The sequence below is a fragment of the Phascolarctos cinereus genome, unplaced genomic scaffold, assembly GCF_003287225.1.
Source record: "Phascolarctos cinereus isolate Bilbo 61053 unplaced genomic scaffold, phaCin_HiC Scaffold_4;HRSCAF=312, whole genome shotgun sequence".
Classification (NCBI taxonomy): Eukaryota; Metazoa; Chordata; class Mammalia; order Diprotodontia; family Phascolarctidae; genus Phascolarctos; species Phascolarctos cinereus.
The window spans coordinates 204,104,676-204,120,060 of record NW_027555847.1 but is presented as its reverse complement, the minus strand read 5'-3'; the positions used below and the strand labels follow the sequence as shown (position 1 = coordinate 204,120,060).

General features: G+C 37.5%; 1 protein-coding gene across 1 annotated transcript in view; it reads right to left on the bottom strand.

Annotated features, from left to right (window-relative positions):
• SUSD1 (sushi domain containing 1) overlaps positions 1-15,385 on the bottom strand; it is a 334,279-nt gene that overhangs the window by 127,946 nt on the left and 190,948 nt on the right. Inside the window, exons 12-13 of the mRNA XM_078152858.1 lie at positions 10,390-10,484; positions 3,261-3,447 (exon numbers count right to left, since the gene is read on the bottom strand). Coding sequence (XP_078008984.1) covers positions 3,261-3,447; positions 10,390-10,484 — 282 coding nt within the window. The remainder of the gene's footprint in view (positions 1-3,260; positions 3,448-10,389; positions 10,485-15,385) is intronic.

Here is a 15,385-nt window from a genome sequence, read left to right as displayed (position 1 = left end):
CACCTTGGACTCTCCTTGAACTCTCCCACTAGGTCAAGGAAGTCTCTAGTGCTTGCCTGAGGCTATAATCCTATCAACTGGCCTTTCATTATAACCTACATCCAATTTCCCAATTCTCTGTTACCCTTAACCTTACTCAGCCCTCTATTATCTGTTACCTCTAAATGACCCCAGCCACTTCCCACCCTTGATCCTATCTAGACCCCATTGTACCTCCCAGTCACTCCCATCAAGATCTTCCCTAGATTCCCTTCTCCCAGACCCCTCCTCCAGTCACCCCAAATTACTTGGCCACTCCTAGATCCCTTCCACAGTCCACAAGATCCATCTTGTCTCCATTAAGGTGCTCAGATTCTTAAAATCTGGCCCACTTGCATTAGCAATACAAATGCTTAGATTCCTTAAGAGTCTGGCCAATATGGCAGATCTTTAATAAACCTTGTCTTCGGCTGTAAAAAATAAAAATAAAATAACTCTCCTATGCAATTACTCGATTATGTTCTGATAATATTAATTCCACCAAGACACCTACAGGCTATTAGAAGGCTCACCCCTGGATCCAGAATGAGAACAAGTTTGTTTTTAATAGGAAAATACCGCTTCAGAAATTGAACATTATCTAGTGGAAATGGTATACAAGTTGTCATTAGCGTACCCAACTGAATGGGGCAAAAGTAGCCTACTATAGAGAATAATCAATTCATAAGAATATCAAGTGAACACAGACTTTAATGTTATCATACGGCTGGTGACACAGACATATTTTTTAAAATGTGAAAGACCAAGTTTTGAGGCTGTGATGGGGTGGTAACAGCCACAGATTATTAAACATTATCACTGTGTAACATTTATCATGGTTCTAAAATGAGGCCTTATGGAAAATACGATGGACTCTGAAGTTCAGTTAATTGACGCCTCACCAAGTTTTATTTCATTTACTCACATGTCTTACCAGTTTTATTAATTATACCAGAAATAGGATCATGAAAAGATTAAGCTGTTTGATTTTGAAAACAAAAATCTATTCCACTTTGGTTCTGATACCAATTTTTGTGACAGAGGCAATATCAAGGTAACTGGTAGGTATACAGCTACTGTCTGAAATTCTTGCTAGGACTGACACCCCCTCCACAAACCCCCCCCAAATAGTTTGTGAGATCAGCGACATACTCAAAGTTTATACCAAGTACTTTCTTCTATAATGAATCCAGTAATTTTACTGAATGATTAAACTTACCAACCAAAGAAACTACTGCATGTAAAAACATGTATTTATTACAGTTAAGTAGAGGTAACCTTGATTTCTTAGTTGGTTATAGTAAGATTTCAGCACTAGCATAAATACATGACTGCCTGTTGTCTACTTTACTAAAAGCCAATTATAATGTAATGTACTATAACAAAAATAAGCTTGTTGCTCCTTGGGTCTTTAATTAAAACAGAATTCAACTAAAAAAAAAAGAATATTTGTAAAGTGCTTAGTAAAGAGACTTGCACATAATAGGGGCTTAATAAATGCTTATTTTTTTCTTTCATTCTTGTCTACTACAGCAGTTATACCAAGGATAGTTTCAGTGAGCCTACAGAAGATGAATTTATAACTTAATACTTTTGTTTCAACTACAAAATGAAGTTAATTTAGCCACTTGTGTAAGATCCTATAGACTATTAAATATAAAAGGATAAAAGTAGGGTAGTGACTTGTCTCAGAACTGTTTCTATCTGAAGACATCAAAAAAGATGAAAATAAGATGATGATGGGAATAGATAATGTATGCAAAGTACTTGACAAACTGTAAATCTACATACATTTGTTATTTTTAATCTTCATTCTCTGAACCATATTCAATGGAGTCCAGATAGAAACAGACCTGACAGGTTTTTTTTTTTACATTTAATATTCAGAAGATTTGCAGAAGCCAATAAAATAACAGTTTTTCATAACTGAATCAGAGGATTGGGATATAAGCTCATTTTCTGGAGTCTCACTGAAGGCACATTCAGGATGACTCTAGTAGCAAATAGGAAAATGAGAATGATATGTGGGAACAGGATGAAGTACAATTCATTCCCATCATCCCATTTGCTTCTGGAGTTGTCCCAAAGATGCTTTAGTGAACCTATAGAAAATAAGATTAAGTACTAATTCAGGTTTGATTACAAAAAGCAGTCATTTTGTCCACCTGGTCAATAGATGCTCCAAACATTAAACATAAAAATATAGGAGAGTAGTAATTTGTCCTATGACCATTTCTATCTGAAATCCATTGACCATAAGCACTTCATAACACAGGCCTCTTTGCTGTTCTTTGTACAAGACACTTCATCACACAGCTCCAGAAATTTTCACTGGCTATCCCCCAATGGTCTCCTTCCTTTGTCTCCATCTGATGACTTCCTTCAAGTCCCAGCTAAAAGTCTTCCCAATCTCCCTTAATGCTAGTGCCTTCCCTCACTTGATTATCTCCAATTCATCCTATCTATATCTTGTTTGTACACAGCTGTTTGCATGGTGTCTCCCTCATTGGACTGTGAGCTCCTTGACAGGAAGGATTACCCCCCCCTTTTTTTGTATACCCAGTGCTTATCACCATGTCTGGTACATAGCAGGCACTTAATAAATGCTTATTGGCTGACTGTTGACTGTAATAATAATAGAAAGGGATGGGAACATGACTTATGAGTTTATTGGTACAGGAAACTCCCAAGTTAGGAAATTCCTACCTAGAGAGTTGACTAGAGTACTGAGATGTTAAATAAGTCACCCAAGAGCACACAGTATGTGTAAGAAATAGGGCTTGAAGCAAGGTCTTCCTAGACTCTCCATCCATTAGGCACCTCTGTTTCTCATAAAATTTATGTAGCTTTAGTTTATAAAGTCCTTTATGTACATCAGCTGATTCAATTTTCCTGGGTTACTGGGAGAATAAATGATTGAGGTCACACAGCTCTTAAGTGTTCAGAGTTGCCTAGAGTACAGATCTTCCAACTCCAAGTTCAATGTTCTTTCCACAGCCAATGTTCTTTCCATAGCTCCTTCAGGCACCCTCATCGAGTAGAGCATATAATTCAAAATAAGGTGCTTCCAAAACATTTGAAATGAAAAAAACAATGGCAGTATACCCATGATGATCATACAAGGAGAATTCAGCTCCTTGGAATAAGAGTAATACATTGGATAACTCCCTCTCCTTGCTTCCAAGGTCCTTTGAGTTTACCATGTTCCTCACTCAAAAAGTAATTAATTACCCAAGACCTACCAGTTATCTGAGTTGTAAGGGAGACCAGCACAGGAAGTCCAGAGGAAGCAGCCGTAATGTTTATAGTATAGTTGGTGCCTGGGTGCAGTTCCAGGCAAACCTCAGGAGCCTGACTGCCAGTGATTAGGTTAAATGACATTTCCTGGTTAAATTCCCTCTGATACCATCGGTGGCCCCATACGTGGAACTGTAACAGAAAAGTTCAAGAGATAAGATGCTGACAATGATTAAAATTCCTTTTGTTTGTGTAGTACTTTACAGACTTCTAAGTACTCAGGCCCCAAAACCACCAGGCAAGATCAGGGATTCATCATCTGAATGCCCACATGCACACATACCACTTTTAAGTCTTCCTTAGAGGTTGATAATCAAATCAATATCACCATAATTTAAAGGACATGAAAGTCTACTGGCTTGTGGCTCCACTCAGAATCTTCACTCTAGATTTCTAGGCTAAAACCCTCTCCCCTCATCACCACTCCTCATACCCACCCATGTCAGCCCTATTCCTTCCCTGTCCCTCTCCCACTCTACCTTACCTTTCATTATACTTCCTGGACCTTTCTATTATATTAACAAAATGTCCTTCGTATCAGAAATGTACCTTCTCCCAGAAATTTGTGTGTATGTATGTATGATATACTGTATATACATATTTGATATATACATATAACTATGTATGTATGTTATACACATAAAATTGTATGTTATTTATCTACACACACACACACACACACACACACACACACAATGTAATCACCTTAAGGACAGGAATTGTTTCATTTTCTGTATCTCCAGTACCTGGCACAGTGCCTGCCACAAATGGCTGCTTAATGACTTGTTTAATTGAATTCCAAGCCCTTTCACATAAATTATTTCCTTTGATCTTTATGGCAACATTGAGAGAGAGGGATGAAGTAGTACTACTACTGCAGCTGCTGCTGCTACTACTACTACTTCTCCATCCTCTTCTCCTCCTCCTTTTCCTTTTTCTTCCTCTTTCTCCTCTTCCTCTTCTTCTTCTTAATATTATTACCAGAATACAGATGAAGAAACTGATACCCTCCCTCCCAAGAGGTTAAGTCACTTCCCAAAATGTAACACAGGTATCAACTGGCAGCTCTGTATTTCATGATTCCCAATTTGATATTCTTTCCATTATAACCCACTGTCTCCCTCCTAGCCTGCCAATACTTTGAGGGTATAAATACATATACACATACCTACACATACATGTACATATACAAATGTATATTCACACATACACATGCATCTCCTCTCATAAGAACTACAGTCAAAATTACAAAGTCACTCAGAGTGTAATATGGAAGAAAGTGTGCTGGATTTGTAGTCATAGGGCTTTGGGTTCAAATCCCAGTTCTGTTCCTTACTACCTTACCTGTACAACTGTGGGTAAGTTACTTAACATCTCTAGGCGTCAGTTTCCTCGTCTGTAAAATGAAGGCATTGGACCAGAATCTTGTCTCTAAGGTCCTTTCTAGTTCTACACCCATGATCCAATAATCATTAGCCACCTAGGTAGCACAGTGGACAGAACACCAGGCCTGGAGATTATTGATCCTATAATCATTATGTGATGGTTAGTGGATAGAGCACCAGGCTTAGAGTCAAGAAGATTGGAGTTCAAATCCATACTCAGATGCTTCCTAGCTGTATGACACTAACAAGTCACTTAATTTCTGCTAGCCTCAGTTTCCTCATCTGTAAAATGTAAATAACATAAAATAGAGATAATGATTGCATTTACCTCCCAGGGTTGTTATAAGGATCAAATGAGAAAATACTTCTATAGTGCTTTACAAATCTCACAACACAATATAAATGCTAGTTGTTATCATTGATCATTTAATTATAATAATATATGACAATATAGTATATGGTGTTATTACATGCTATAATGATGTAATGTTAATGTAATTGTTGTGATGACGATAATCATCATGATCATGATCAACATGATCATGATGATTATCCTCATTCTGTATCTGGAAAAGACAGATCAAGAAAAAACATAGGAGGACCTAAACCAAGATCAACCAAGGGAAGTCCATGGCATCAGGGAAACATAAGCACTTCTCTATTTCTCTTCTGTATTCTCATCCTGTGTCTTTTCCTTATCTCTAATCATTGTCTAAATTTATTTTTTAAATTTGTTTTTAAATGTTTTATTGAAAATGTTTAATGACAATCAAAAATCCAAACATTTAAATTTATAAACAAATTAAAAATACTTGTATGCAAAACCATAAATTCCATTATTTAAAGTTTGTCAAGGAAAAAGTATTTATTAATTTTAATAGCATAATAATAAAAATGTTAGCTATTTATTTTATGTTCTCAGTTTTGTTAGCCTATAGCTGTGTATAATAGTCATGTGTTAGCCTATAGCTGTGTATAATTAATCTTTCCTTTTGTTACACTTTGCTCCTTTGTGCTTGCTTTGGTCATAGCAATTTGCTCATTTTCTAATTTCTTTATATGAAAATTTAACTTATTTATTTTATCTTTTATTAATATAAGCATTTAAGAATATAAACTTGCTATTGAGTACAATTTCAAATGAATCCCAAAATACCAAAGTCTATTATTATTGCATTACAACACATTAAAGTATTTTTGCCTTTCTGAATTTACTTATAACTTCTTTGTACCCTTGAACTTAATTAATTTTTGTACATTTTTCATGTGTAGTTGAAAAATAGTATATATTACTTTTCCAATCAGTTCTTCCCATGCCTAACAAATCAAGTTTCTTCAGAATGCTATTCCAAATCAGCAATTCCTTTCTTATTTTTAGTGCATAATTCATTATATTCTGGTAGTACAATGTTAAAATCTTCTGTTATTGTTGATTTTATACCTACTTCTTTTTGCAAATTAATTACATTCACCTTTTAATTATTTTACAGTTGGGTGTGCAAACATTTAAAGTGAAATTCCTTGATGATCAGTACCTTGATGGTACCTTTAATTATGATACAAATTTCTTTGTTTAGATTTTAATTATCCCTAATTTGAATTATGATTTGTTAGACATCATTGCTCCATTCTCCAGGTTTTCTAGGAATAGTCGAAGAATACTAAATTTCAGTCTATCCTATGGTATTGAAATACATGTACATCTCTTAGCAGTAAAAATGTTCCTGTAGGCAATAGGAACAGAAATTTAATCAATTTAACCATCTTTTATCTTTTAGATGGGAATTCAATCCATTAACATTTATGGTTTCTTCAATACTTCAAAGATCTGTGGTTTCATTAGTATGGGAACTCCCTTCATTAATGCATATTATAATACTATGACTTTCATATTTTAATTCAGAGGCTTGCTGTGCATAAAAAAATTCATCACCTTAGAGTCACCATAGTGATATACTGAATTTGGACAAGCTGTTCCTCACGCAACAGACATCACTAGGCCTGTATTCTGAAGCTTTCCAGTTTGGTCAGAACTGCCTTGCACTGCCCTAAATTTTAGTCCACATTATTAACTACCTATTGGATATCTCCTAGATGTCTGGTAGCCAATTGATAACAATCAATTCAAAATCCAAAAAAGAACTCTCTGTTTTCTGCCTTAGACCTGCCCCTTCCTCTAACCTTTCTTATTTCTCCTGAAGGCACCACCCTAATCCCACATACCTAGGTTCATAACCTTGGAGTCATCTGTGATCCTTACCTTTCCCTCACTGCCCACGGTCAATAAATTGCCAAGTTATGCTGAATCTACTGTCACAATATCACCTGTCTCTATTTTTTCTCACCAATGACACAGTCAATACCCTAGTTTAGGTCCTCATAAACTTTCATCTTTTGGAAGCCCAAATACTGATAAATTTATATCAATGATCTGTCTTCTGATCACTAATCAAACTCAAAAAGAAATGTAGGCCACTAATTCATAAGTAAGGATCCTTGTAGGACACATATCAACTTAGTTTTAAAATGTAATGTTATCTATGTTTTGTTTTATTTTCATTTATTTTGTTAAATATTTCTCAATTACATTTTCATCTGGTTCAGGCTTCACTGTGTGGTCTGCATGCTTGACACCTGTGCTCTTAATCTATCACTTTTCTCTCCCAAATATTTTCCAGTAGTAACCTTCTGAATTCTTTTTTTGTTTATATCATTCCTTCTAATCATTGTATGCTCCAGTAGAATAATTGTGTTGTTATTATTGTTGCTCAGTCATTTCAGTCATGTCTGACTCTTCACTACTCCATTTGGGATTTTCTTGGCAAAGATATTGGAATGGTTTGCTATTTCCTTCTCCAGCTCATTTACAAATGAGGAAACTAGGCAAACGGTTAAAGGACTTGCCCAGGATCACAAAGCTAGTAAGTATATGAGGCGAGATTTGAACTCATGAGGATGAGTCTTCCTAACTGAAACTCTACTGTGCCACCTAGCAGTTCCAAAATAATTCTGCTTTTCAAAAATCCATTTTATACTTCAATGAATATTCCTTTTTAATACTCCTTGTTGATATGCTTTGTTTTTTAATATCACCTACAATTTCCCAACATATCTTTCCCTCATCTCCACCCGCAACCCATCTCTCCTAGAGAGGGACCTAACAAAAAAGAAAAAGAAGAGAAAAAATCAATCCAGCAAAACTAACAAATACACTGAAGAACTCTGACAGTATATGGTGCTCTGGGTCTGCGAAGATGTAGGGCTGGCATAAGGTACATTCTTCTATCCCTTCTCTAGGCCAAAACTTGGTCATTTTACTTTCAGAGTATTCAAGTTTAATTGTTTTGTCATTGTTTTTTCCTTCTCCATTTCCATTTTTGTAGGCATATTATTGTATATTATTTTCTTCTTCTGCCTACTTAACTTGTTATACTTTCATGTAAGTCATAAGTAAGACAGCAAAGTCATGATCCATCACATTCATGCACCACAACCTTTTTAGCCATTTTCCCAATTAATAGGTGTCTTCTTTGTTTCTAGTTCCTTACTACTACTACCAAAAAATGCTGGTATTTATATTTTTTTATGTAGTGTCTTTCTTTTTATCCATGACTTCATTAGGGCATATGTCTAACAGTGGATCTCTGGGCCAGAGAGTAAAGACATTTATTTTAATCTCTTTCTTAGCAAAACTCCAAATTATTTTCCATTGCTGGATTTCTAAAAAGTTGAGTTTCATCATTTCCCAAGAATCTCTAGTCATACTCACTTTTTTTTTCATTTCACCTTGTGAATTCTTGCTGGTTTCATTTATTTCTTTGGTTTAATTGCTTTATTGTGTTTATTATTGATCTGGGGGCAGCTAGGTAGCACAGTGCATAAAGAGCCAGGCCTGGAGTCAGGAAGACCAAATTTCAAACCTAGACTCAGACAATTCCTAGCTGTGTGACCCTGGGCAAGTTACTTAATCCTGTTTGCCTCACTTTCCTCATCTGTCAGATGAGTTGGGGAAGGAAACAACAAACCACTCCAGTATCTTTGCGAAGAAAATCCCAAATGGGGTCACCAAGAATTGAACACAACTCAACAACAATAAATTGAATTTGTTGCATTTTTAAAAGTTCTAGCTTTGTTTCTGGAGCTACTGCTCAAAACAATTTTCTTTCAGCACTTCTACGTCTACCTTTTATAATCCATGTGCTGTGTGTGTCTTTTTTTTTTATTGGAGCTCTTCTTCAGTCTGCTCATTTCTTTGGATGGTATTTTAAATTTTCTTTTGAGAATTGTTGGTAGTTTTAATTCCTTGAGTGTTTCTATTCCATTTTTTAAAGAAAGATACTGAAGAAACAGGTTTCCTTGCCACCTTTTACTGCTACCTCTTCCTAGAAGTCTCTGCCCATTGTTCCAGAGATGAGTAATCTGCTCTTTTCTCCATAAATCCAAGCCACCTCCCTTCACCCTAAATTCCTTAATTAGAAGTAATCATCTCACTGTTCTCACTTCTTGCATCCCCGATACTGACAACTCATCTTCTTCCTTCTATTTTTATACTTTAGACATCTTCAAACAATATTCTCATATCTCTGGGAAACCAGTTCAGTGCTAACCTTGATAGGAGTTACTAGTATAGACTGAAATACTGTTATGAAGAAAGCAAACCACTCAATCCTAAGAACTCCCTCCCCTAGCACACACTTTTGGCATTTCTCTACGGAAGTATATGGAAAATATTGAGTCTCTCATTTCCTCATGTGATTAATTTAACACTGTCCTCTCATATCACATTACCTATCAGTAAACTCCAGTGGTTCCCTATTAGCTCCACGATCAAACACAAAATCCTGTTTAGCTTTTAAGCCCTTTATAACCAGGTTGATTCATACCTTTGCAGCCTTAGTACACTTTACACCTTTCCACACACTCTGAAAGCCAGTAACACTGGCCTTCTTATGGTTCCTCACACAAGATGCTCCAACTCCCAACACTGAGCATTTTCAACAGTTATCCCTCATGCTTGGAATTCTCTCCCTCCATCACCACCTCCTGGCTTCCCTGGCTTCTACCATGTCTCAACTTCAGCTAAAGTACTATCTTCTACAAGAAGTCATTCCCAATTTATCATATTTCTAGTGCCTTCCTTCTGATGTTGTTATTCAGTCATCTTTTTCTGCTGTAGCTGATTCTTTATAACCCCATTTAGGATTTTCTTGGCAAAGATACTGGAGTGGTTTGCCATTTCCTTCTCCAGCTCATTTGACAGACAAGGACAATGAAGCAAACAGGGTTAAGTGACTTGCCCAGAGTCACACAGCTAGTCAGTGAACTCACAAAGAGTAGTCTTCCTGACTCTAGGCCCAGCATTCTATCTACTGTGCCACCTCCTGTATATATTTTATTTATACATAGTAGCTTTCATGTTATATCCCCCACTAGGCTGTGAGTTCCTTGAGAGCTAGAATTATGTTGTAACTTTCTTTATATGCCTAGCACTTAACACAGTGCCTGGCACATAAGCACACAGGGTTTAATAAATGTGTACTGACTTGACTTGAATACTCCAGTACGATGGCTGAAATACAATTCACAGGATATTTCTAAAATTTGTTGATATTTTCCAGACTTTATTTAATTTTGTAAGAAATTCAAACCTCCCATTCAGGACAAACATTTAGATAAACTTTGAACTTACTAAATACATCTCCTCTGAGTCAGCCATCTTCACATTTCTCTTCCACCTCAAGCAGGTTTCATTAAAAATTGAAATGTTACTGATGATTTGATTTACTGAAAGGACAAGAAAAAAAAAGAGAAAGCAATTTATGCTCCACCAAAAAAAAAACCCCACAACAACACAAACTATTCACAATTTTTAATCAAATAACTTTCCAATTAGTTCTACAGGAACAAATTCAACTATAGAGAATGAACTTTTAATTCAATGTGAGCTGTGTCAGGGGAAGAGATGAGCTGTTTAGTTTTTAAATTTTACTTATGTAAGCTCAGCCTCGGTAAACCACATCAGGCTGAAAGCTATCTATTCTGAGGCCCCCTTATCAGGACAAGCTCCCACCAGGCAGAGTAAGTAGAGGTTCTGTCCAAGGCCCCAGACAATTCCTGTTCCTTCAAATGAGAATGGCAGTTGATTACAATTAAGAACAAAAGTACAGACAGGATTAAATTCAATTCAGCAAACACAATGCATGCCTGCTAAGGGAAACTGCTGCCAAATACATGATAACTACAGATATTCTGGCTATTGGCATGGAACTGTAAGAAATACTGCAAGATCACCTCTGGAAGTTGGGTCTTTCATTTGGTGCCAAGAGGCAGCAGAATACAGTCTTAGGGTTTTAGAGTCTTAGAGTCAAGAAGACCAGATTCAAGTCTAGCCTTTGATATATACTGGCTGTGTAATCCTTTGCTGTTTGTTGTTCAGTTGTGTCCAAGTCTTCGTGACCCCGTGGACCATAGTACACCAGGCCCTTCTGTCCTCCACTATCTCCTGAAGTCTGTCCAAGTTCATGTTCATTGTTCCATGACACTATCTATCTAACTCATCCTCTGCCATCTCCTTTTCCTTTTGCCTTCAATCTTTCTCAATGTCAGAGTATTTTCCAATGAGTCCCATATTCTCATTATATGTCCTAAGTATTTAAGCTTCAGTTTCAATATCTGACCTTCCAGTGAAGAGCCTGAATTAATTTAAGTATTGACTGAAGGCATTTAACTTCTCATGATCCCAAGCACCTCTCTTACACTATAAATCTAAGAATAATTGCTAATTTACACTAGTAGAGGGAGTTTCTAGATAGGAATTCCTTATCCAGGGGTGGCCTTCTAGGTCCTTGGGTAAGGCCTTTTGACCGAGTCCAAGTTTTACAGAACAAATCTTTTTATTAATTTGTTCTGTGAAGTTTGGATTCAGTCAAAGGGCCACACTTGAGGACCTAGAGGGCCACATCGAGGCAACTGTGCTCACGGCTCCCATGATAGTCTTTCAATGACCAATCAACCAACATCAGTCTTCAAGCTGGATCCTGACACCTCAAATAATGCAACTTCTCAAATTCACAGATACCCATCACCCCCTTGTGCCTCTGAAGTATATCCATTCTCCCTTTCTCCTTCAGCTCTATAGCACCTGGATTCAAATTCCACCACACACAATAGCTGTGGGATCCTAGGCAATCATAACCTATGTAAGCTTCAGTTTTCCTCATCTTTAAAATGCAGCTAATTATTGTACCCAGGGCAGCTGGGTGGCTTAGTAGATAGAGTGCTGGGCCTGGAGTCAGGAAGACTCACCTTCCTGAGTTCAAATGTCATATCAGACACTTACTAGTTGTGTGACCCTGAGCCAGTCACTTAATCCTGTTTGCCTCAGTTTCCTCATCTGCAAAATGAGCTAAAGAAGGAAATGGCAAACCACTTCAGTATCTTTGCCAAGAAAATCCAAAATGATGTCATGAAGAGTTGGACACTACTGAAAAGTTACTGAACAAAATATGAGGTAAATTGTTGTTATCTACATAGGCATGTTAAAGGGAAGAATGTGGCTAAGCAGGAGGAAGTCAATGACCTTGAACTTAGTTTTGTCCTGTATCTTTTTCACCTCCCCGTCATTTCCAGTAGAGACATATATAGTCTTAGGGTTGAGGAAATAGGGAACCTCAAATCCAGAAAACCTATGTCAATTTCCAAGAAGAGCAGCCTCTAAACTTATGTTAAATGGGTTCGGTTTTGCGATTAGGAATTAAGCAGGGAACCACAAACAGCAGCTGCACAAACCAAGCAGGAAGCAACATTTAGCAGGGTCTAGAAGCTATGTCAACTACATAGCAGGCAGAGACTATATGACTGAAAGAGATCAAATGCTGATTATAGATAGATAGATAGATATACATAGATATAGATATAGATATAGATATAGAGATAGAGATAGAGATAGAGATAGAGATAGAGATAGAGATAGAGATAGAGATAGATATAGATATAGATATAGATATAGATATAGATATAGATATAGATATAGATATGTTTGACAGAGATGATATGCCCAGAGACTTTCTATAACATGAATCCACTAAGAAATAAGCCCAGCGGGACCAATGTGATGACACTACCTGAAAATATAAGCCCTGCAGTATCAGAAGCAGGCATTGTTCCTCTACATGTTGTACCTCCACATTGGTCATATATACTCACTAAGTGTGTGCCTCTTCCTACATATGCACAGCTCCCTAACTGCATGCCCACTCTTCTTTCTATTGATCTTGTGTTTATAGGATAAGGTATCCTAGTTATATGAGTTATATAGCTTTGTTTTGAAGTAACTAGCATGATCTACCAATATAATCATTACTTTAGAATGTTCACAGACACCAACTCCAACAATCTACCAAATATCCTGAATTTTGCATAAAATTTGGAAAAAAAATTTTTATACTTTGTTCAAAAAAGTTAAAAAGATTTCTTTTCCATTCCTAGAGGCAGCCAGGTGGTGTAGTAGATAGAGTGCTAGGCTAAGAACCAAGAAGAACTGATTTCAAATCCAGCCCTAAATATTGACCAGCTATGTGACCCTGGGCAAGTCATTTAATTCTTGTCATCTTCAGTTTCCTCATCTGTAAAATGGGGATAATGATAGCACCTACCTCCCAAGGTCATTGAGATGATCAAATAAGATACTATTTGTAAAGTGCTTAGTAGGTACATAGTAGGCAGTTAATAAATGCTTATTTTTCTTCCTCCTTTCTATTCCAATGACATTACCTTATGTAATGCAGAACATTATTTTACCATTTAGGTAGTACGGCCCTTTAAGTCATGCAAAGCAGAAATTACTGCTTAATCTTGTCCCAGACCTCTTCCCTCCTAAATCTTGCATACCTCAGCATAGCCCATACCTCCAGTGCAAATGGATAAGAAAGCTTGCAATACAATTGCTTTAGATAATTATGTTTATACCAGAGACCAGGACACCTGGTCTAGTTTGTGTGATCTCTGACCTGTAATGATGGGGTGCTCGGGTGTTTGTGCTTGTACTTGTGCCCCAATTTCTCCCTAGTCTTAGAAACACTGTCTCTGACAACCACTCCCCAGCCCAAGGACACTATGCCTAGCAGTTATTCATGCATGGGCCTCAGCATGACCCTTATCTCTCTCCCTGGTACAGCTACACAGAGCTGGGCTGCTCAGGCCCCAGCCCTCAGATCATGTCTCTGGAAGTCTCTCAATTCCTTAGTAAGTTCCTGCATTGTGAGAAAGCTTTCCCTTGTTGCAGAGCATTCTCTCATCAAGACAGAGGGAGAGGGGTGTCCTTGGCCAGCCCAAGAACTCTTCCTCCTGCCAGACTCCAAAGATCCATCCCCCTCCCTGTCCGATATACTCCCTGTACTTTCCCATCCATAGCCCCCAAAGACACCTGCACCTTTGGATTACCTCATCAGTGTTCCTGGCATTTCTTTCCCATGCTCTTTTCCATATAAACCCTAGCTTGACCCCTGATTGGGGCTGCTTGATTTGGGTGTGCACGCTAATAAATCCACATTTTAAATTACGTCTGGGTCTTGCTCACTGATTTCTCAGTACAACACTTATAGTCTAGGCCCTTAATTACCTTATGTCTATACTACTAAAACAGCCTCCTAACTCCACTTCTTCCTCCCTGTCTCCAATCCCATTCCCATTTAATCTGTAATGTGTGTCACTAACAGGTTAGCCTCTTTATGACCCTATTTGGGGTTTTCTTGGCAGAGCTACTAGAGTGGTTTGCCATTTCCTTCTCTACCTCATTTTATAGATGAGGAAACCGAGGCAAACAGGGTCAAATGTGACTTGCCCAGGGTCACACAACTAGTAAGCATCTGAGGGAGGATTTGAACCCAGGTCTTACTGACTCCAGGGTCAGCACTGTATTCGCAGCATCACCCAGCTACCCATATAAATGTTAACTGGCTATTATTATTCATTCCCCAAGACTGAGATCAAAATGCCACATTCTCAAAGCTGTTTTCATCTCAGTTAATCTTTCACTTTATTTCTCTCAAACTTTGTACCAATTCTAGGATATTATAACCTTCTTCCTTGTACTACTGGACATACTAGTCCTCCCTTATTTAAATCTGATTCACTTGCAAGTCATGGCATCACCTTCCTGATGTCATGATCCTCTTCAAGAATGAAGGACAAATAACCTGTGAGTAGTTTTAGCTGCCCCACTGGAGAACCAAACGGCCAGTTCCAGTTGGGCAAGGCAGCTCCCTTCTTTCTTTCCCTCTGTCCATATACATATTCTTACCTGTGGGTACTCTGCCCAAAGGAATGTAAATTTTGATTGCAGAAACCTCACAAAGTATCTTGGAGTTTATGTGTTAGATTTCTTTCTTAAGGACCATGCCTTAAACTCAAATCATTCTGACTCTCTGAGAATAGCCAAAAATAGGTCCCAGCCCAAGTCTCCCTCCTTCATTGTTTGGGCCCAGATGGCTCAGAGTGAGTGTAAATAGCAATTGTTTCTGTTTTGGCCAGAAACCCTGAGGGTCTTCCCTTCTCAGATTGATTTTTTTTAACTAGGTAAAAGAAGCCATTCTTTGTCTCATTTCTTTCCTAATCTTAATTACTGAATGGGCCTTGACTCCATCAAACTGAGACCTGGGAAAGACCTTAACTTACAAAGGCCAAGG